This window comes from Lepisosteus oculatus, chromosome 1 (assembly GCF_040954835.1).
Source record: "Lepisosteus oculatus isolate fLepOcu1 chromosome 1, fLepOcu1.hap2, whole genome shotgun sequence".
In the NCBI taxonomy this organism is placed as follows: Eukaryota; Metazoa; Chordata; class Actinopteri; order Semionotiformes; family Lepisosteidae; genus Lepisosteus; species Lepisosteus oculatus.
In genome coordinates, this window is record NC_090696.1 from 75,082,169 (window position 1) to 75,106,300 (window position 24,132).

General features: G+C 40.9%; 1 protein-coding gene across 2 annotated transcripts in view; it reads right to left on the reverse strand.

Annotated features, from left to right (window-relative positions):
• dctd (dCMP deaminase) overlaps positions 1 to 16,561 on the reverse strand; it is a 29,456-nt gene extending 12,895 nt beyond the window's left edge. The window contains exons 1-4 of one of the 2 annotated variants that reach the window (XM_069192956.1): positions 16,392 to 16,561; positions 11,717 to 11,828; positions 5,534 to 5,669; positions 1,700 to 1,816 (exon numbers count right to left, since the gene is read on the reverse strand). In XM_069192956.1, the coding sequence (XP_069049057.1) occupies positions 1,700 to 1,816; positions 5,534 to 5,669; positions 11,717 to 11,828; positions 16,392 to 16,432 (406 nt within the window). In that variant the 5' untranslated portion in view covers positions 16,433 to 16,561. The remainder of the gene's footprint in view (positions 1 to 1,699; positions 1,817 to 5,533; positions 5,670 to 11,716; positions 11,829 to 16,391) is intronic. The other variant, XM_069192957.1, reaches the window with a different exon arrangement.
• Between the last annotated feature and the right edge of the window lie 7,571 nt (positions 16,562 to 24,132).

Genomic DNA, 24,132 nt, shown 5'->3' on the forward strand with positions numbered 1-24,132 from the left:
ATATGGCTGGAATGACAAATAAATGGGAACTTGAAAAGGGTTTGTTGTTTTTTTTTTTACTTGGCTGAACGCAGCATTACTCATTTTACTTCGGTTCCAAACAAGTCATTTGAAAGGCTTCTCCCCTCTGCCTTTTTCTAAATCAGTTCAATCTGGCTCGCTGAAGAACTCCACACGCCGAGGTGAAGACCAGCAGCTCCTGACTTACGAATGAGCCAAGAGCGCCACCTACCCTCCTTTTCTGTACCCACAGACGTAACCCTCAAGCTTCCCTTGTGAAGTTTAGAAGCCGAGAATGTTTAAAGCAACAGTTGATTCAAAAAGATTTATACATCTGAAGGAAATGCACCCATAAAATGAGTTACACGGAGCTCAGTTTGAATGTACTCTTTAGTTCAGGAAGCTTGTGCTCCTGTGTTTTCCATCAACTATAGCTTTCTACTACTTTTTCACTCTAGATATGAGCTCCCATTTAATTCCTAAAGCTGTATTTAAAGGATTTTACCTGTTCATACAACGTAAAAGCTCGGATCCATGGTCTTTCCAAAATGCTATAATTTAAGAGTCCTTGTTTTGACAAATAATGTTTTGCACAATTAAGCACAGTGTAAGTTTGAGTTGTAAGAACTATGAGGCGTGCTGGGAAAAGGCAAAAAAATCGTATTAAACACGGTAATAAATTTAGATATAAATACGAATTGAGCTTCTTATTTGTATTCGCTTCTTAATAAAAAAAAACAAAATGCATATACAGTAAGTGATTAAAAGTACAGTAGGACACCCACACATGCACAGCAGCTGTTGTCTCAATCCTTTTGCTGATATCTAGCTATTTCAGGGAGTAAACTGCGATTTTACTGGGAGCAAGCCGTGATCAGATTTCATCTTGGTATGTGTATACTAACAAGATTTATGAAATGTATCTGCAATCAGCTGTTTTTTTCTTTGATGGAGAAATGAGAAGTGGAGGTGAAATAAACATGAACGCATTAAAGAAAGAGGCAAGATGCTTCCTAATGACGTGACAGCCTGGAGATGTAGCTTATACCCCCACTGTGCAGTGGGAAGGAGGCTCGACAACCCTCTTAATGATTAGAGGGTGAAACTTCGATCCCATTTCAATATGCAGCTTAAGTTAAGCCTACAGAGACTCTGCATCCCAACACCAACAGCAGGGGCTCCTATAGAGAAAATGAAGAAAAAAAATAAATTTGCGGAGAGAAAAGCTAACCCTGGGATTTGTTCCTGAGCTACACAGAAAGTACGGATGACAAAATTCCGTGGTATCTCCGACTGCATTTGTTTTTAGCTTTCACCCCACGGGCATGAAGTTTTCAGATCTCATTCCCTCTGGGGGTCAGTTCATGTGCACTCCAGCTCCCCCTGCTAATTTAAATCTGTTCAAAGTAAACAAGGAACCTTTGAAAAGAACAAAACCGACAGTAATTAGATTCACTAGACATGTTTCTCCTGTACCCTACACCCCATCTAGAAGCACTTCTAAAAGAAAGGATATCCTCAGAATCATTAGTCAAAGCAATTAAGCTAAGAGAGGAGACACACCTCGGTATCATTCAAACACACAGGGGAAAAAAAAAATACCGAAGTGGATATTTGAGCTTATTGCGAATTTATATTTAGATGCTTAAAATCACGCTGCATTAGAAATCTGCCAAAGCTGACACAGTCAGTTCCTCACCTGCTTGGATGATGAGTTTTGCGCATTCGTTACAGGGGAACAAGGCAACGTACATCGTGCACCCCTTCACGTCAGCCGAGTTCTTGTTCATAATTGCATTCAGCTCCGCGTGGCACACTGAGAGAAAGACGACGGCAGCATGGTCAGTGCTATTTAAAACCAACGCCCTCCATCCGCAGCACATACAAGTTCTTATCAGAAAGTCGGCGAGAAGACGGAGTGAAGAGATGGGTGGTCTCTTTCCATCAAAATATTGAAAGACAAAAGGAATGAAATAATGATGGGAGGCAACCACTGCACCCGGCAAGAAAGGCCCTACATTCCCTGGGAGGACACACCAACTCCACAGAGCCAGACACCGAAGGGCAGAGTCCTTGAGGTCAGGGCGCCACCATGCCCTTGTGAGCAAGAGCATTCATCAACATACTGTAGGGCTTTTTGTCCTTTACGTCGGACAAGAAGCTCGCGCTGCAGACCCAAATCTGGTCAGGTATTCAGGCAGCGGGTAAGCAGCCCACCCTTCTCACTGAATCTGACCCGTCGTGACCAACTGGAGACGGCTGCCACTGTCGCAGAAAGAGCTCAGCAGTTCATATTCCCAATGTTTGGGGACTGATAAATTCCACTTTATTTCATCATACAGTAATTAAGTTACTGTTGTGGTAACAGTTATTGACCAAGTGCTTTAAATGGAGTAAAACCCGTAACCAGCTCCGCAACAAACTGCCAGCAAACTTCACTCCATTGTATTCGCATTCCCAGCACGTTTCCACAGCGTGGAACTGTCAGTTATCTGGGCAGATTGGTTTTAAATGTGATCTTTATTATTTGGGTTTTTTATTTTAGTAATATTAACAGTCATTGTATGAGACATTCAAAGTTGTTTCATCACAAAACAGACAGACTGTGTTCATTTATGAATGAGAACGTGCATACTATTAAACACCCATTTAATTTGGTATTAAATTAGCACCGTTTACCTGCAATGATGCTTATCTGATGTTTGGTTTCTTCTTGTGAAAAGGAGTTAACATCACTACTAAATGACTGAAAGCATCAACACCACATGGGCCTGACAAAACACATTTTGTTTCAAATGGCAGCCTTTAACACAAAATTGATATTTATTCTGTCGAAAAAGGAACCAGTCCTTTTCACAAGGTTATGATCTTTTGAGAAGAAAAGAAATCTCGTAACATTCACACTTTTAATCATGACGGCTGTTTTCAAAGAGAACAATGTTTCCTACTAATAGGGGACTGGTTTCTAGTTGATGTATTCTTGACAGCTGTGTGTGCATTCCCTGTGGTTTCTGTCAGATTTGTACTTGAATACCATTAAAAGAAAACACCCTTGTGCTCCAGATAGTGACGCAAACTGTTTTCAATTACCTTCAGAAGCCTGCCGTTTTGTGATCGTCCTATATTTCCACAATCCAAAGGTAATTCACAAAAAGGACAGACAGCCCAAGACCGATTTAATTCTGAACTGTCGCTTTTAGGTTCGATAAAAAGTTTTTTTTCACCTGCTTATCCACGTCTAAAAAGGAAGTGCAGCTGGCCGTCTGTAATCAACCGCTCGATTTAAACGCAGCATTGCTTCAAGTTGTGCGTGTGCAGGTGTGCTGTGCAGCCACCAGCGAGGTGCCCAGCCAGCGTGGGCTAAAAGCTGTGGCGTGTCCTTCAAATTCAGCCAAACTTCACTAATTAGATGAGCTGCGGGTGAAAGGATGGCAGAGAAGGAGCCACAGCTTTATCTCAGCCAACTGTGAAGCCTTACCCCCCCAAGTCTCAACAACAAAAAAAAAGAATTATTCCAAGCCAAGCCGCGCCTCACGCAAGAAGCTCGACACCGCGAAGATGAAATCCGTTTGCAAAAATCTTTTAGGATGAAAGTGCTGCACAAACAATTGAGACAATTTTCAGACACAGCTGAAAGACTGACTCACTTTCTACTGTCTGTGTTAAGAGTGTTGGACCAGAAGGAGAATATACAGAACGGAGGTCTTTTTAAAATGTTTTTTTTTTATGTCAGTACAGAAATGTTGAAAAATTATAATATTGCAGTAAAATACGAAGGGTGCACTACTTAGGACGGATGAAGCTTACACTGCACGATCTATAGGGAATATTACTGTGATATTTTTCATATTTACCTACCCAATAAAAATCTGTTTTTCATAAATCTGGACCATGCTGACTAAAGTGTATAATTTCTATGTAAATGTTCTTCAAGGTTTTATATTAGAGTGGAAGAGCCCAGAACACAGGCTGGTTCATGTCCTTTTGCTAATTTAGTCGGCAAGGCTTCACAACTGCACAGAAGGGTTAAAAGGAGCAGCCGAATAACAGCCAAACAAATCCTCTTACATCTTACTTCCTCAGATTCTCACAGCGGCTGAACTCTCTGTCCTAAAGGATTCTTCCAAAGAGGCATCTGCTACCTAAAGAATGTGCCAAATTCAGCTTCTGGGCTGCTATTGGACTGGTTTATTTTCTTGCGAAATGAGCGCTGGCAGAGCTCTATAAACTACACTGAACCCTGCCAACTCAGAACATGCAAACAATCTCACACCAAAAAAAAAAACAGCTTCAAATTCCAAGCTGCCGGTCTCCCTAAAATCCTTTTAAGCGTTGTCAAAAACTGTTTTACTGCACGTTGTTGTTACCTGAATAACCCTCCTCTGCAACGGAAAAGCCAAAAACAACGTGCTTTTAATGTTGCAGATTGGGAAGTATTAGGAACTGGTGCCCTCTTCAGGTTAAAACATCCTACTTCACTGGAATTAGGTGTCTGGTGTAGAACAAGAATTAATACAGTTCTGTGAGATTTAAGTTTGAAAGAGACCTACAAACCCAACTGCTTTTTAATGAGTGTACATGCTGACATCTCGTAAGATATCACAGCAAAGATTCACATACAAGAACCTACAATCTAGAACAGGCATGAAAAGACGGCATGCTACAGGCCAAAGTCACTGATCATGCTAAAACGCGCAGCAGGGTAAAAGCTTCTTGTTTCTGGTAGTATGCAGAATATTTATGGAGAGGAGTCTCATCTACAGATTCGTAAAATATAGATCTGTAGACGTTTTTTAAAAGCATCAGAGCTGATGTGCAAAGCAGGCCTTTCATTTATCCATACACCCCACTTATAATTCCATAAGACACCTGGGTTTACCTAAAGATTTGTGGTGGATTAGCACGACTGGGTTTTTATGGTAAAAGAATAGACTCTGTTAAAAGCTTTGCTATGGCTCACGTTGCTCTGCACTCCAGAAGTCTACCTGTCCAACCGGGTCTCAAACCCGATAACTGACGGCACGCAAGCAGAGGAGGAAACAGGGGGAGAAGAGGAAAGCGGAATCACAAAACTTGATGGGAGATGTTTAAAAACTAAAAGGACCCCCTTGACACAGCAGGTTCAATCTCCTTCTTTCGGTGGTTCTGTTTCAGAGCTGGTTTTGCCTTTCCCCAGAGGCGAGGTGCGGGACAGGAACAGCTCACTGTCAAACACTTTTCTCCGTTTCCACCGGAAAAGGCAGGAGCTTCTTCAAAATGATCCACCAAGGCCAGAGCTTTCATGCAAGCAAACGAAATACCAGCCCCTGTGGGGTTTTCTTTCTTCCCTCCTACATGGTTCTTACATCTTCTCTAAATCACAGCTCGGGCATCAGCCCAACCTGACCAACCTGTCCGTAGGCACAGTTAGAAGAAAACAAAACGGCCAGCTTCTGTCCAAAAACATTCATCCTTCATACAACCAGACTGCTATCAAAGCCACTTCAGCACACACGAGCAGCCAGCTTGACGGGCCTCAGTCAGAACTCCTTACCGTAAGGGTATTTGGTATCCAGCCTGTTCGCCGCGGTCCGATTCCAGGGAAGCAGGTCATCGTTGCATCCATTAGGCATTCCATTATAGCCGATGCCCACAATTTTGTTTTCGGGGCTCACAATGCAGGCCCCGACCTACACACAGAGCGGGACACAGTCAGACAGTCAAACAGACCAAATGCCACAAATTCTGTGTCATGGTGGCCACAGCCTTAAAATATGCTAAGTCTTGGAGTTTCACACAACACGGAGCATGTACATTGTTAGTTATCCTCAAGTGCAGTAAACCCTCAATGTCTTGTGCTTCAGGTCAGGTTTTATACCTCAAGAGTTTATCTGCAACATGTACGTTTTGACACAATCAAATTATTTAGAGTACTGAAAGTTTTGATTAAATTATTCAAGTCAAAGTACAAAGGAGCAGCAGAACTAGTGACAGCCCTGTATATTCTACTACTGCAAAATACAGCGTCGTAGGAACAAAATCACCACATGGATACACCTCGTGCAACAAACTTTTACTTGTTGAGAATAAAAAGCTTGTACGTCTGAACCAATGGTAAAACAACGCAAAAAACTTCCCTCTTCTCCTCCTGGTGCCGAAATCTTTATCGGCCCGGATTTAACTGCCTGCCTTGTTGAAAAAGTCCTGACCTGCTGTCCCGTCATAAGAAGATACTGCTCATCGCTTTGTTTAAACTTGGTTACAACAGAAGCTTTCAGTCAGACGATATTTGCATCTGCAATTATGCTACAGTTTAGTCATGGACAGGGAGACCAAAATCAAAATAAAACGGTTTGTGCTGTGGAGCTAAAAAAAAACAAATATGTAATATAATACAAATGTTATGAAGGCTGTAATTTTAGCCACCTATTATTCACATCTACTTGACACAGGTTCAGAAATGCAGCTGCCAAGCCCAGTATCACAGGGCTGGACTGCTGAGGTTTGGCATGATGGAATAAGCAATCTGGGCTCAGTCTCGCCCCACTTTTCCCATAGCTGTAGTAAAACAGCCACTGAATCTTCCCCGGCTGTGTGAATGCAAGACGGAATTGTTCACAGTCTAAGCCTAAGCTGCACTGTGAAATTTTGGTCAGCTTTTCTTCTAGTTGGGGAATCCCAGTCACAGTCGGCTAGTTACATGAACCAGGCTTGAACCCGTGATCACAGAGATCTGCGCGGGCTCAGGCAAGTGCCATTATACAGATTGAGCCACTCAGGATGCCCCAGTTTGCTTTTTAAGAACACTCCGTGAACTAAGAAAAAAGAGGCTTCTAAAAAGTAGTTACGACAGTTCGTTCAACTGCTTTCTTTTGCTACAGAAATTTGCCAAGAAACACAGAGCTCCTGGGAAAATCACCATGTCAGTCATGGTAAGAAGTAATCGTTTCTCTGAATACTTCAGCTTTTATCAAAATAGCTTGGCTCTAAACACAGAAGAACATGGCCCGCTTTGTAAAATGGAAGATATTTTGGCATAGAAGGCACTCAACAGGAAATGTTGTATGCTGGCAGCTCAGTTCCTATTTTGAAGGGTAGACAACAGGAACACAACTGCCCAAATTCATCTCTGACAAAAAAAAACAAGCTGTGATGGTTCAATAGTCAACAAAGCAGATCTCATTGCCAAAAACTGTCTGACTTGTGCCAGGAATCCCCTCACTTCCATTTCAACCATTCATTTTACTTCTTTTTTTACTAAAGTTCAAAACAGTACATAGCACCTGCAGTCTGCAATCTGGCAGTTTAGTTTCAGAGCAACAGGACACCAGTGAAGGCGGACTTAGAAACTGAGAAGGTGGGCTGCAGTTAACATTCCAGAAATCATTTCATTTCAAACACAAAAACAAAGTTGGAACTATGTAGAATTTAAAGTAAAAAAAAAAGTTTCCCACTGTATCCCACACGCTTATTTTAAATGAGCAAGTAAAATATTCAAAGCAGAACCTTAACTAAAAAAAAATTCACACTAAAAGTATGAGTGACACCAAAATTCTCATGCGACTTAGGCTCCTGTCGGGCATACACACATTCTGATCTCTTAGCAGCAATATCACATGATTTTCAGTCCTATCTGACTAAACAAACTTGCATGAAGTCGGAGACAATTACAACAAATCCAAAGCCATGCTTTTGATCATGAAAAATGACACCCATTACACAGGCAGTCAGGACCTGGATTCTGTGAGGGTGGAAAAATGAAAAAAGAAAGGAGAGTGGAAAGCACTCTTGATTACAGAGCAGTTATGTGCAACATACAAATTAGAATAAGCGAAAACCCTTACAGCAGAACTGGATACTTGAGGGAGGAGGGGGTGAGCAGACTGGCAAACTTTCAAAAACATCTCCCCCCTCCTCCTTGTGTACTGTCAGAGTCTAACCACAGCTAACAAACAAGCGCACCACCAGATTCTCAAGCATACAAATTCTAATATACAACCTACTGATATGTGACTTGACCGTCCCACCGGCGCTGACAAAGCAGATAATCCTTACCTTTGCTCATTTTTACACTCGCTGGGCAAAATACGAAGACCCTCCCACACACGCAGTATATAAAGGGGTAACCACCAAGACCAGCAAGAACAGCTCAAACTGGGTGTTTATTCTGTGCGGTTTCTGAAGTGCTTGCAGTCCGAACTCATCCCCTTCTTCCGGCAGGATCGGTTTCTTTCGGCTGAGGCTGGGACGAGGGCAGCGGAGAGCGAGTCTGAGCCGTGCCCTCGGCCCGCGTCCCTGGTGTTCGGCGGGCTTGAGGTCGGAGATTGCTCCGGCCAGGGAAGGGGACGGAGGTCTGTCTGGTGCTCCTTCAGGAGAAACCACACATCTCCCACCACCGAGTGACGGGATGGAGTTTCTATGATCCCGGCCAGCGAGGGCTCTTGTCCGAAAACCAAACAAGTCTTTCCGGTCTTGTTCATTTGCTAAACAGATGTTTACCTCAAGCAGACCACCTCACTTAAAAGAAGAGAAAGCACAGGTCACTGACAATCTCCCAGGACAAGATCACAGGTCCAGACCTCACGAACTGGAAAATAACCAGTTATCCCCTTTAAATAATGCTCTGAATATTACTGCCCCCCCCCGAAGGTCCTCTGTCAAAATGTTTGACAATGATAGGCATCATTTAGAATGGAAGGAATGTGATAAAAATATGCTAATTATACGATAAAAGCTGCTGGAGTTCCACAGAGTTTCAGTTCGCAGTTGCTCAACGCTAATGGCAAATTATCGTTAACGATCTGAATACACCATTGCACATTTTATCAAATCTGCCTCATGATTTGGTCACAAATTATATTTATTTTACATCACATGCCATTTACCACAGCGCGCAGTAAGCAATTGAGCATATTTACAAATTTATTTTTAGTGGTAAAGCCTTGTGGAATGATTCATCTTTTTAAAGGCAGGCATACAAAAATCCTAACGTTTACAAACACGGTAGAGAGCAGAGCTTTGTAATAATGTAATGTGTAGCACCAGTAACTTGCAAAAGCTATTTAGCCTCTACCTTTTATTAGGTACCATCTGAAAATAGTTGCATTTTAAGGAAATGGCTCAGGCTGCGGTAAAGGTTAGGGTTTTGTTACAAACGCAACTGATCAGTAGTTTGTTCCATCTAAAATGTATTAGAAATATATTAACAACAGGGTTATTACCCCTCAAATAAAGTGGAACTGTTTAACCGAAATATGACAGGATTTAGCTGATACTTCAGCCAAACTGTAAGCCACCATAGCACATGGCATCGGCCTCATCAAATCATACTTTTCTCAAACTCTAAAATGACTTGATATTATACTGGACAGGACGAGACTGAAAACCAATCTCAAAACTCCTGTTAAAAATAAGTGATGTCAATATGGTGTCATGTCAATACAGTGGATTATCTAAGAACTCAACCTAACTTCAGAGCTACAAGCTTGCTATATATCAATGCCTGGTTTGTTGATGCAAGTCAAAAATGATCACATCAGAGGACATCAGTAAAGAGCAGGTTCCATGCTATGTAAAACTGGGAAAGCAATTCTTTAAGAGAGTCTCTTGCCATAAACCTAAAATTACCAGTGCTTTAACAATGCAGTATATATCCTTTGTCTATTTTCTGTATTAAAATACATATTAAAATTTTTTAAACTACCCTGATCTGTTTAAAATATTTCACTTAAAAGTTCTCAGGAAAAAGAAACCTAAAAATAAAATTACAATGACTCTCAATGTCAAAACATAATGACATTTTGTCTGATTGATGTTTATCAAAGCATGTTGCTTTCTTCTATTAAATCAAAAATTATGACACCTCTTTTGTGGAGGTTACTATTTTGACAATAAATAAACTGCGTTGGCTACTGATGTTTTATTGGGGACTGAAGGATAGAAGATAATTTGAAGAGACGGTTACAAGACAAAAACAGTTTGTTTTAAATTAAAAACTGTTTAAAATGTTTAATTGAAGGATTACTCAAATACATGTTTAATTAAATGATTACTCAGATTCTCCACATAAATACTACAACACCTGACATGACTGTAAATTGGCATTTGTAAGTCAAGGTCAGGATAAATTACTAATCTGCTTTTGTTGATGCTCTTCCCGTGCTCAATATTCAGCAAAGAGTACTTCAGACTTAATGTAGCTTTTGATCTTCAATTTCAGAAGGGAATATGCTACACATTTGAAGGCAAGTGTGACTCACTCCAGCATAAAAAAGTCATTTTTAATCAAACTTTTCCATAAAACCATAGATACAGAAAAGAGTATGCCTCGCTCTTTTATGAATAATAACCTGCATTTCGTTTTCTTGTCTTCTGGGGGCAAATTTCTTCCTCAAGGTCGTCAGATACATTGTTGTAGTAACGTTGTAGTGAATAAAAACCTGCCTTGGACTCCCACTGTGCTGCATAAACAATCAAGCTTCACAGCAACATGAAACAGATACCAATTTCCTTTCTTCATAAAAAAAGAAAGGAGCCCTTTTTATCCTTGCTAGTTTTGATCAAGCTGACTCAAACTCCTTTTTTCGCCACCCTGCTTTCCTAAGATCCAGATAACGTAGAGATCTTCCACCACACATGAGTCATTAACCCTTTTTTCAATTCTCTCCTTTTAAAAGACTTTAAGTTTTCTGGCAGTTGGCAGGCACTGCAAGTCCCCTAACTCCCCATAGCAGGTGCTCTGTACCCCACTGCCTGAGAGAAAGACATGCTGAAACCAGAATGGATTACAGGAGCCACAGACACCCTGCTGCGAGACTCTCACACTGAGTTTTCTCCCTCTCTCTCGGGTTTAGGCTTCTCGTAAATAAGCAATACCAGCCTCCCTCCCATCTGCAATACGAGGGGTATAATTTTACAGAAGACAAATGTGCAAAAATAGGCATTCTAGACACTAACGTGTGAAAAAAACAACTAAAAAAAGAGCATGAAAGCATGACAGCTTCCTTAAGTTTTTTATTTTGGCTAAGCAATATTTAATATGTATGCTTCTGCATAGGCGAAGATGGTTTTAATATAAAAAGTTCCCAGCCACAGATGGATGTGTGCTTTCTTTTTTGTCATCTGCCCCTTCCAGGAATCTCAGTAAAAATCTGGTTTAAGAGAAACCTGGCTCTAAATTGACCGAATTTTTTTGTCTTTTCCAGCCTGGGGCTTTCTACTAACCAAACCGCATCACGGAACCCGTTTGATTTCTCTGAGCAGCAAAAAAAAATATTCCTCACAATCAGTTCAGTGACAGCATTTGTTACATCCCCAAACTCCTACTACTTCAAAAGTCTGAACTGCTCTTCTCTCCTTTGTAAATTCGTTTTTTCTCGAAAACCCATCTGCTCTACACGGTAACATCCCAAATTCAAACATGAAATTAAAAACTAAATCCGACAGGGTGCCGCAGTAAATGAAAACTGACTCCTAGACATGCTTACTCACTACACTGCTCATTAATCCCCACATCTCAACTTGCCAGCCAAGCCTAAAAAGCCAGCTGATGATTTATTGGTTTCGCTTCCAAAAGAGCCAGCTACCAGATTGAAAGACTTGATTCGAGTGTGTCAGGTTGGTTAATATTTAATGGTTCAGTTCACATTAAAAACCCAGCCAGCAGGCAGCACACAGGGTGGTAAGGAAGAAGGGAGTCGATATTGATCAGCCTTAAGCCCCCTGGCCTCAGCCCTACCTGAGAGCTTGGATCCTTGCTTCTTTGAGCTGACAGGAATGCAACAGCCATGAAATATTCAGGCCACTCCAGGTAGTCGTCTCTTTTCGTGCAGGGGGCTGCAGCCTCAGACCTACAGAGCACGGAAAAGCACAGACACATCGGTGGGTAACTGTTTAACACCGATGCCCCCTCATTAACAACAACCGACGGTCCTCCATCTAAGAGGGAAGCCCTTTATCCTGAGCGTCGCCCCTCGCCCAAAACAGGAAAAATCCCGAGCCGATAATCAGATTAAAACGTAGCTGCCCGACTTGTCAGCTGCTACCCCATGATTGCAAGGGAAAAATCCCATTATGCACTGGTCGGCTTCTAACACTCATAATCATATCAAACAGCAGCGTCTGGATTTTTAGGGCCCACATCAGCAATTACTCCATTATTACTATTCTGCACTAAACTCGCTGCTCCAGAGTGCTTATGGAGCACTGTGCTTAATCACCAGCGTAACAGTAATGGCACCAACTAGGCATGTAATAGATAATATCCTATGGAGCTCCTTGCTGTGTGAACAGAGTCCAGAACATGAAATTTAAAAGCAGGACCACCTGCCTGTAAATGAATTGGAATGAGAAAGCTGATCTGTTAAGTATCCGTCTATCTTGGAACCTAAAAAGAAAAACGGGCTTGCAGGAGAAATCTTTCATCCAGCAGTTCAGTCCCCTCAATTGAAATACAAGCGCAAAAAGCAGTAGCGAAGACTCTTTGAACATTTTCTCTTTCGACATCATGGTGCTTGTTATTATTAAGATGAAATCTTTACTTGGAATGAATTTTAGTTCGGAATTTACCAATGGCTTGCTTAAAAACAGTCTTTCTTTATTCAAAATAACTACTAAGATAATACAGAGCATTCTATATCACTTGTACACAAAGCACTAAACACAATGTGGTAAGAGAGACAAGACATTTTTAAACTTAATTCCAGCTTCATCTTAGTGGGATTTTCCCCACTGGATAAATATATTTTAAATAACTGTGAGAGAATATATATTTCCAACAGTGATATGTTCAAATTTATTATTGCTTAGTATCACAAATTATAGTATTACTTCATTGTAACAGTATAATAAGTGTTTATTACTTATTTAATTGTGTTATATAAAAATAATGAGCTACTTAAAAAGACTGTGAGGTAAACCCACCTCAATCCTCACAGCTTCATGGCTCTCCCCCAAGTTCAAAGTGCCATTCAGTTTTTTTCTTACAGAAAAGCTGGTGACCATTTCATTACACTTGTGCACATGACAAATAAGCCGAACGTCCGTCCCTTCAGCCTTGGGTTCCAGGCGTCCTACCGTCCCTTCAGCCTTGGGTTCCAGGCGTCCTACTGTCCCTTCAGCTCTGGGTCACGTGTCACAGGTGCCCTACTGTCCCTTCAGCCTTGGGTCCCAGGCATCCTACCGTCCCTTCAGCTCTGGGTCACGTGTCACAGGTGCCCTACTGTCCCTTCAGCCTTGGGTCCCAGGCGTCCTACCGTCCCTTCAGCCTTGGGTCACGTGTCACAGGTGTCCTACTGTCCCTTCAGCCTTGGGTCCCAGGCGTCCTACCGTCCCTTCAACCTTGGGTCACGTGTCACAGGTGCCCTACTGTCCCTTCAGCCTTGGGTCCCAGGCGTCCTACCGTCCCTTCAGCCTTGGGTCCCAGGCGTCCTACCGTCCCTTCAGCCTTGGGTCACGTGTCACAGGTGCCCTACTGTCCCTTCAGCCTTGGGTCCCAGGCGTCCTACCGTCCCTTCAACCTTGGGTCACGTGTCACAGGTGCCCTACTGTCCCTTCAGCCTTGGGTCCCAGGCGTCCTACTGTCCCTTCAGCCTTGGGTCACGTGTCACAGGTGCCCTACTGTCCCTTCAGCCTTGGGTCCCAGGCGTCCTACCGTCCCTCTACCTTGGGTCACGTGTCACAGGTGCCCTACTGTCCCTTCAGCCTTGGGTCCCAGGCGTCCTACCGTCCCTTCACCTCGCACCAACATGTTTATTGGCAGAATGATCATGCAACTTCTGACATTCTCAGTGACTGGCTAGTGAGTACACAGTCTCCCGCCTTCCCTTCTTTCACAATCATCTGACGACTGTGAATCATCCAGCTACAGCTCTCTTTCCCTGTATGCTCCCTGCATACATCTTCTGTTTTATATAGCTGAAATACTGCACACATTTTAAAAGGTTAGCATGACAGGGCTTGCACAGCCTCACTCTTGTGTACCTGGCACAGACTACAGACCATTTTATATCCCAAAACCACAACTGCACTCAACGGGAGCCTGAATGCTCTGTTATTATTGCTAATTAATTTTGCTGTCACTTTTATCCAGAGTGAATCATATATGCAACCATTCAAACAGCTGGGCACTTTTTATTTGGGAGCAATCTAAGCCTAGTACCTTTCACAAAACTGTTATCTTTCTACTTTATAATGCTTCATGTTTTGGTATGGGATGGCCCATACAGTGGTTACAGAGAGATAGGCCAGTACATTTAAAAGTCAGGCTTATACTTGGTCAAGTAATTTATTTTGTTAGACAGTATGGTGGTTTTGTGGTTCGCTCAGCACCTGTGTTCGATTCCATCTGAAGTGGAGTCCAGGGTTGGTTTTCCCCCACAGTTCAAAGACATGCAGTCGTGTGTGTGTGTGTGTCAGTCACTTAAAATTGCCAGTCACCCAGTCCAGGTTATGGTCTTGACAGAGAACACAGGCAAGGCTCTAGAGAGGAAAATCAGTTTACCAAGTGGTTCAAACTGATAGCTGCCCCAGCACCACTGCACCACCTAATGAAATCTCTTCAAGGGGGTGAAAAGCAGTACTGGGCAGCTGACAGGCAGAAACCACCAATGGCCACTGGCCAAGTATGACTGGTATGAGTACAAGTCCTTCACAGGCACACCAGGCAGGTATGTTGCGTAACATCAAGTATTTGGCTAGCATGCTCCTAGTCTTATAGAGGCTTCCTCATGTCCTCTTGGAACTGCAGCATCTCCTTCTGCATTACTTCCCCGATTAACCTCTGGCCTGCTCTGCTACACAGCAGGGGCAGCATAGCAGAGAAACAAGCTGATGGAACAGCTCTCACAGGGGACGGTCTCACACAAAACAATTAACTCCCTCCTGGAGGGTCCTGAGCAAAGCCCCTCTCAGTTACAAAAACAAAGAACCTGCAAACAAACTCAGCGCTCACTTTTTGGACACTGCTGTTCACTCGTTTTTAATACGAAAAATCCTCAAGCTCATTATTTCGCTTCCTCATTACGTCTGCCCGGGTTGTAAATAAATCTATTTGCTCCCCCAATTTAAAAGCAATGCTAATTAATCAAGCCTACCACCTCAATTATTTTCGTTAATTTGTTTTGAAATACAAATCAAACAAATTTCCAACGCAATGCAGACACTGGCATGCTGGTTAATACTGCTACCTCACAGCTCCAGAATCCTGGCGCTGAATCTGATTTTGGACTTTCTTTGTGGAGTTCAGTTGGCATTAAACCAGGTGGTCTTGCTTCCCTCTCACCTCCCAAGAATATGCTGATTAGGTAGACTGCCATCTCTGAACCGTCCCCATCCAGAAAAGGGCCGTCCTGTCCGGGATAAGTGGACAGATTATGTTGCCTTTTTCCCCTTACAACCTGTTTGCAGAGCATGAAACTAGACAGCCCCTGTTTGACTGTAGGCTTTTCACTCCTCTGCGGACTGATAGTCTTTCAAGGTGCTAAGTATTTCTTTTCTTATTGACCTTAAATTCTAAGCAGTCCATGCAGAAATTGCGCTGAAGGCAACAAACCTTTTCCCCCCACACTTCAATAATTTCCAGTAAGCACAGATTCCTTAAGAATCACAGTCCAAGCACACTTAACCTGCAGCGTCGATGCGCAGAGGTCGAAGCAGTATTTTGACTTTAAATCTTGAAGCAAAAAATATCCCTAGCACAACTAAGATGTAGAATTCACTTAAAAGACGTATAAAATCCCACCCTGTCAGCTACTGCATTAGCTACTTTTGGAAATCTCAGAGCACGTTGTCATTGTGAAGAACTGAATTTCTGAAACTAAATTATTTCCCTATTTAATTCCATTCAGGTCCGGACATTGACAACCCCGTCCGCTTGTAGATAAAGAAGGATAGGGTTTACTACGGAGAACCCTTAGGTGTCGTTCTGCATACAACGGGGGATAAAAATTAATTAAAATAATTAATGAACGAACAAATAAAATGTTGGTTTGATCCTCCAGCCAATATTCCTAGTGACCATGACCGGTTTCTTCACGCATCTGCAACAGGGATTAGTTATTTAACAATCCCCTAGTCCTGCTCGCTATATAAACTTCCTTTCGTTTCATCTCAGCAGTCGAGGATACCTGCGTTTTTGCGATTGTAGATTTACACATCGCTTTGTGCTGAGCGCTGATCCTACAACGGGCAGATCTGAAGGATTTCTAAATGCAAACACATTCAAAAACCTTTTAATGTTTTTTTTTTAAAAGAAAACCCGCTTTAAAAATGAACATCGCAACAGGCAGTTTTGTTTTAAAAAAACAGCGTTCGCTGGGTATAAAAGGCGATTGTTTTAAAATGTCACAAAACAGGAAAACAAACGCTTTTTCACGTCTCAAATCAGCTCACGATAAACCGAAATCAAACATTACCCATTCTGCACGGGAGCTGCGTTGCAGCGGTCTTGCTCCATAACTCAATTTTCTGGCCGAAATAAACGCACCTCCAACCTCTTAAAATAGCCTCTTGTCTTGCAGGACTTGGAAAAGTAACTTCTGAAGTACTTTCCCGCTTTGGCAGGGCTTAGTCAGGAAGTGATTCAAAGTGAGCTGCACCAGAGAAAGCACTACAAGTCCCAGAAACCAATAGCGCCCGTAACAATAACGTAAAGCAATAATATATATATATAATAAAAATAGACGGACATGTGCATTTCAATGAGGGTATTAAATGGGACGTTCCCCCAGTGCAAAGCACGCATTGAGGCATGGACTGATATTGAAGAAGAGAATGACCGTTTAGACTCGTTTAGGGAAACCTGCAAGTCGTAGGGTGCAATTGCCCAGGGGAAAGGTGGGGTGATCTTATAAGAAAAAAGACAACAACTTTCATTTACGTTTTAAAACCTCCTTCTTGTGCTATGCGGGACTTTTCGGCAGGGTCTGCTCGGGCAGCCCGTGAAAACGTGCAGCACTCCGGCGTGTCCACTGTGGGGCGGTGCTGCAGCTGTCATTAGGGACATCCGGACAAGGCAGCGAACAGAAAAAAAAACCTGGCATCCCCCTTAGAAAAAACCGTGCTGTGAATCTCTATTCGGCTGTGCATGCACACAGCGCCTTTATTAATTGCACGTCCCCTTCAACCCATTAAAATAATGCCGTTTAAAATGCAGCCGTATTATTGAATGCATGACTATTTCAATTTCGAGTTTCAAGTTCAAGTTTATTGTCATTATACTCATACACAGGTATATGGTATAACGAAATGCTATTTAGCTAGCTCTTAGGAAGCAAGCGGTACAAAAAAAAACAATACAATTATAAAAGAAAAGAAAGATAGAGACAACAGGCAGTGTGCAAAACAACAACAGGTAACAGGTAATGTGCAACGCAACACCAGATGTGCAAAATCATACATCAACAGAATGAAATAAAGGATATTTGCAGAAATAAAAACGGTCCAAATGAAATGCTTGAGAATCGAAGCTATTCCAGAATGGCTATGGATTGATAAATGCAGAATTACTGTATTAGATTAATTCAGAATAGCTGCATATGGGTATGGTTTTATAGAAGGGACCAGAACGGAGTGGAAATATATATTCATTGAAATCCAATTTGGTGTCTTTCAGGAAATATTTAATTCTTCAATTTTTTTTAATTTAATATCAAACAAAAACAGTTAGAGGCAGGGAATGAAAGAATGATCTGTTTTGTTGTAATCAGGAAAGTGCATGGGCACCAGTTTTTGTTTAAAGACAAACGTAATACATTCCAGTAGTTCACGTTCAATAACGTTTAAAAAAACGTTTTGAAATATCAGGTTTTAGCCCCATTCATTCCTTTTAAAACTGCCTGTAACTGTAGGTTACTTTTAGTTTTCACAAGACAGAGATTGATAAGAGAGACCAGTTGTTTTCTCGAAGATCCCGAAAATTGTGCAGAGAAGATTGTTTCATTTTTCATTACTTTGTGGATGCACACCCACTAGGGCCTGTGATGAGATCAGCATTTTGGTCTTACGCGTTACCTAATTTGCAATTTAGGTCTCTAGGGTCAAATAATACAACACACACAGTAATTGAATTCTTTCCAGTAGATATAGTACTAGTTTTTTAATGCCTCTCAGAGCGGTTTCCTTTCACAGAGGGACTATACAACAAAGCAAAATTAAGATGTGGACCTTTAAATATTTCAGTGAGTGCTTCAGACCAAACAAGGTAAAACTGTATTTCACTCTATCAATCCATCCATTTTCCAACCACTTTATCCAATACAGGGTTGGGGGGTTAGGTATGTAACGTATTTTATAGCACCCTGTTTTTAATTTATAATTTTATTTAACTGCAGAAGGAAAATACTGCTGTTATATACTAGCATATGCATGCCATATTATACAAGTAAATCTAATACTATTAATAAAAAGTGATATTAACACTGTGCACTTTTTTATTTTTACAGCACACACAAAGTATTCTGCATAGTTATTTTTTACCATTACTGCTGTCTACTGTATAAAATGGAATCACATAGCAAATTTCCACTTATCCAATACAACAAAAGGTTGGGAAAACAACAAGGATCTTTGCAGCTAACACGAATAATACAAGTAGTTTTCAGGATGACAATGGCCGACAGTATCGGTCTCAGAAATCAGACGTTAATTGTGGCCAGTGCTAGCTGCTAGTGGTTAATCCATCCAAGGATCTCATTTAGCCCTTTCTTGAAAAAACAAAAACAGGGTTAACACCTTCAACAGCATGGCTAGGTAGCCTTTTCCAAACTTTCGCATTCTTTCAGGTGTTTAAAATCTTAAAAAGGCATTGGTCAATTCACCTGGGGACCAGTCTGTCCATCTGTCCCTACACAGAGGGCTTGGGAGTCCCAGAACCGCCACCTCAGTCATGTCGTTAGAGTTAACTCCACAGGATGCGTTAAGAAACGAATAGATGGAATTCTTCGATTATTAAGGGCTTAGCAACCAAACAATCGGAACAACAAAGCAAATACGTGCTTGCCTCTTTGCATTCGTAACCTTTGGTGTTGTCCATTGCTGCCTGCTTCAATGGAGTGTCCTTTTCTACCATTACTGGCTCATCTCTTTGCATATTTTGGTTTAAAAGGTGCTGTTCTCTTCATTAACCTGACCTTCCATCTTATGTTGCTTGACTTTCCACTGCTATTCACAATCAGTTTAAAGACAGAGCGATTGTACTTTATTTTTTCTCTTTCATATTGTCTCTGAACTCAGGGTGGTCAATTATTCTTATCGTTTACAAACGTACGGTTAATTCGTCCAGATTGTCTCTTTAAGATACAGTAAATATGGCTGGGCGCTGGGCTCTTTTGTTTTATTCCTTTCATCAAACAAGGGGATATGCGCTATAATATCTTCACTGCCATCCAGCAAGGCTTGTATTGACCATGCTGTTTAAAATGTGATAAACAGGATCCGTCCTTGAGTTTCTGTCACAAACTGTGGTGCCGCAAACCCACTTTGTTTTAATGGGGATAAAGCATTACTAATGAGCATCCCATCTACAGTATGTTCCTGTTGTCATAATGGATACGCACTGTTCCGAATTCAATTGTGAAGCAGCAGACAGTAACTGCCACAACTGGAGAATAACTTGAAAAGATATGAAGCAGATGCTGCCCATTGTAAAACTAATTAGCACCTTTACAGCTCCTCATAGTCTGAGAGTGATCCCCTCAGCAGCATGCTTATTAAAGTTTTTTTTCCCTTTAACTGTAGCAGTGCAGACTTCGATGGGCAATCATTTCAGGAAATTAGAGCAGAGTATTGCTGATATTAGATGAGTCACTAAGTCAATAAATGGATGTTTTATTCCAATGTACTGTTACCACTTCGGAGGAATGCTTGGAGGCACTGGATATAATGGATGATTCAAGAGGAATTTTTACACTTTTAAAATGTAATACTCGGTCCCATTATGGATCCATAAACATCTCAATAAAGTGTTTTTTCCATCTCAGTAATAGTTGTACAACAACCATATAACTTCATATTTTCGCTGCAATGATTCATGACCTCTGTCATGCACCAATGAATCCAGACCTTCCCACAGAGCAACTGAAAGCTGAGTTATATCTCATCTGTCCTCAAGGCACGCTTCCAAAAAGTCTTTTATTCTGCAAGCTATTACTCAAATCATATAATTCTAGGCATGCACAAATATTAATTTTCCTTGTCATTATTCCTGCCTTAGCTGCTCTGCTGAGAGGCTTTCAAATCGTACAAGGACACAAATATTTATCTAAACTAAAATGTTACTGCCTTGTAAACACCCAAGTAAGGATACGATTCTAAAATATGTGTGGACATTTCAGGCACCTAACACCACAGGGCAGTATTCAGTATTTGTGGGTTGCTGGTTAAAGCATTTTCATTGGGAGATAGCAATCATATACCTTAAAGAAGTGGTTATCAGGAATTTTACAGTAGTCTTCAATTGTTAGAAATTGAATTTGTACAAAAGATACATTTTTGCCTGCATGTTTGCAATCATGCAAAATGATTCCATCACTGGTAACAAATTAAGGCTTTGTTTTATCCAGTGTGTGTTCAAAGCTTTAAGGACTCTGGAACAGGTGTTGATTGCTCTCCCTGAATTACATTTGTTCAGTACAAATACTGAATATAAGCAAAAGTTTTGCTTTTAAAACTTGGATAATGGCCTATGTTGATTGAAACGTGGCCTTCTGAAAGTCTCAGTAGGTTAGTTCATTTTTGTATTTTATTTCAGATAATTAGTGCTAGGGAGGTTTGATGTAAAAAAAGGCAGCAATGCTTTTTTTTCTTAAGTCAGCACCATCATCTTTTGACTTTGCATTAAATGCCAACTGAAAATCAGGCAAACAGCTCCCATCTGCTTTAAACTCACATCTACAATTGCTGGGATTTTTTAAGAGAATTAGGGAGCAGTGAGAACAAAACATTCAATTGAACAAGGGTGTCTCATTTGCAGTGTATGAATTTACAGGAATGGCATGCACATGGTGTTATAAACAAATACATAAACAAATGAGGCATTTAAGATGAACTGAGAGTCAAAATTGCTATAAAATGTAGAACAGGGGGCAGGTTAAAGAAGTGACAGAGTAAACAAAGTATTGAGATGCTCAGGACAGTACATGTTAAATACTGTCTCCAGATATCCAATTTCTCAGCTTTTGCAAACAAGGAAACCCCACACAGCAATATGGTTGTTTTAAGTTAAAATATGTGGGTATATTTTGATGAGCATATTCCCTCTGATGTACAGTAAGGTGAAAAATACCAAACAAAATTGAATCTAGTGTATTTACAGTTAATGATGTAATTAACTCAATCAATAAGTCAATAAGTGTACTTGATTTCCATATTGGATCTTTGAATATTACTGTAACTCCAACCTTACTACATTTGCTTTGAGAAATATAAGGTACCAATACACAAATTAACTGATATAACAGCATTTTTGTGATGCAATTATTTGGGCAACATTGCCCTCTTATAAAAAGTGCTGTGTTATTGTGCCTACACTGCATGGAGCCTTTCCAAAGATCTAAATCTGAGAAACAGTGCTTTTTGGAAACTCACAACAAATGTTGATAGCCAGGTGAGAATCTTTTTAACACTCTTAAAACCATGGGCAGATAGTTAAAACTGCTGTTACAGTATGTCCAGGCCTGTACTTAGTAAAATTAACTGTGCATTATTAAACACTGTTTGCATCCAAACACAGGATCACATTGTCAGCTTCAGGATCAAAACTCTTATTTGTAAACTCTTAAGTATGATTTTTTGGAAGATATAGCTTAATTCTTCATTCCTGTCAGAATTGCTACATAAGAATTCAATTTTCAAAAATTGCCGCGCAGTAGAAATGTTTTCCAAGAAAATCTTAGAAAAGCCAGTATTTGTCCAAATATTAAATTTGCCTGCTATCAAGGGGAACATATTTTAAATATAATTTGAATAGGAATAAAAGGAAGAAAGCAAAAGACTCTGCCAAATCTGAAGGATATCATCTGTGTCCTGGGAATTAGTAGACTCCAGATTCCTACAATTCCAATATATATATATATCTTTGGTCCTCTCTCCCGCACATTGTTATCTTCTCTTTAACTAGGAAATGTGTCTAAAACATTGACGTGTTTTCGCCTCACACTGTAATCCATTTATATTGTGCTTCTTGCTGTCATGAGAGTGTTGCAGTCAATTGTCAGACTTTTTTTTGTCAGTATTTTTTAAGAAACGTACCTTCATTTAATCATCTGTCTCTGTTTTCATTAAGCTAGTCATCTTTGGATTGGAAAACACCCAGTTCTTCAATACTTAGGTAGCATAGAGCTGAAAGAGAGAGTGCAAATCTGGACATTATCTAGAATTCACTTTTAATTTACTGCTAGTCCTCAAAGTCCGTTAGAGAAAGCATTCCTAGACAGCTGCTTTAGGAATCTGTATTGACAGAGATGCATTGTTCATCTGCTATCTGTCATGCTTCCTTCATTTAGCTGCATAATATCTGAAGGATATTATCGCTGCCCTGGAACTGTTGAAGGTCTCATATCAAAAGCCAAATAATAGAAAATTATTATCAATAGACTTTAAATGAGCTGCTCCACTGCACAGATTCCATTAATCATGAAAAAGTCAAATCCTTCCTGGTAGAAACTGACACTTTAGGAAAAATATAAATATTTAAAAAGTACTCATACAGTTACTGATTATGCAAGAAAGCTTATTAAACAGTATAAAGCAAGAGTGAAGACAAGAGACACCTGTGATTTAATATGTCCATAATCATAAGCACAAGCCAATAATTTGTGGGATGTTAATTTGGCTATCCTAATTTGACAGAGACTGAGAAAGGAAAAATGTTTTAATTGCACAGCTGTCACTAAAGCATTGTAGTTCACTAATTGCTTTAATGAAGGTGTGTCCGAATATTAATAATTTGAAATGTTTCATAAGATAGGTTAATAAAGCAGTAAAGAAAAGGTTAGCAAACAGCCTGGGTGCAACACATTTTATTTTCAGGGGCTGGACTTCCCAGCGCTTGCAACAAGAAACCTTGTAACTCAGAGGCACACGAAGACTATTTTCCATCTGATCCACCTCTGTCACGGGCCACTTGCTTTCACATGCTTTGGGAATGCCTAGATGTTTGTGGCTGTGTGGATCATGTGGTCTCCAAACCTCAGGGGGAGTCAACAGGGAGTCTCCACTGGCACTGTGACTCAGGGACTCTGCCCTCCTGTATTCTGAGTGCCAACAGAAGGCACAGCGATCCAGGCTTTCTCTGATCCACCCTGTAGCAATGGACATACTTAAGCTCTGTACTGCACTGCCAAGAAAACTGCAAAAATATCTACCTCAACGGCATTAGTAAGGGTGATAATCTCCTAGCTCCTGCACCTACCTCATGAAAACTTGACACCATTTTTTCGATGTTTCCGTTTTTACTACTCTTATACTATACTGTTCATCTTTGCGTAGCTTTACGACACCTGTATACTGTAGATGCTTCACAACGCATTGACCGTGATCTCACTGTGTGACACTCAACCGTGATTCAACAAGCTATTACCAGTCAAGGCCCTTGAGAATTACTCTAAGAAAGCTGTCTTCTCAGACAATGGCCCCGCCACTCGTAATGCAGTTTATACATATATTGTGTACTGGGGCATCTCTCGGAGGAAGCAGGGTAGGGAATAGGAGAATACAGCATGTTCCTGAGGAACTAGAGCATAATGAGCAGAGAAATGAAGCTCAAGCTGCAGGATATGTTATTTTGGGCATTTGCCAATGGGTCATTCATGAAGTATTGAGTCAATCTTGTGGACTTCTTGTATGCTTTCGATTCTGGATTATACATTTAATATTTAGGTATGTTTATCCTCTGGCTTTTTTGCTTACAGTGTTTAGCTCATCATTGGGGATCACTTTTATGATCAATGAAATTATATGACTGAGTGCTTTAAGAAAGGTTTAGTCTCAAATCTTCAGAGTCGCCAGATATCAGTCGTTCTTGGGTTGAAATTTCCACTTGTTGAATGTGCTGTTTGCCTTCTTTTGCATTGAGAACTGCCAGGGCTTTTTTAAAAGTCTGACTCTACTTTCCTGTGATTCAGCAACACGTGCACAGTGTGGATTTATTGGGCTGTT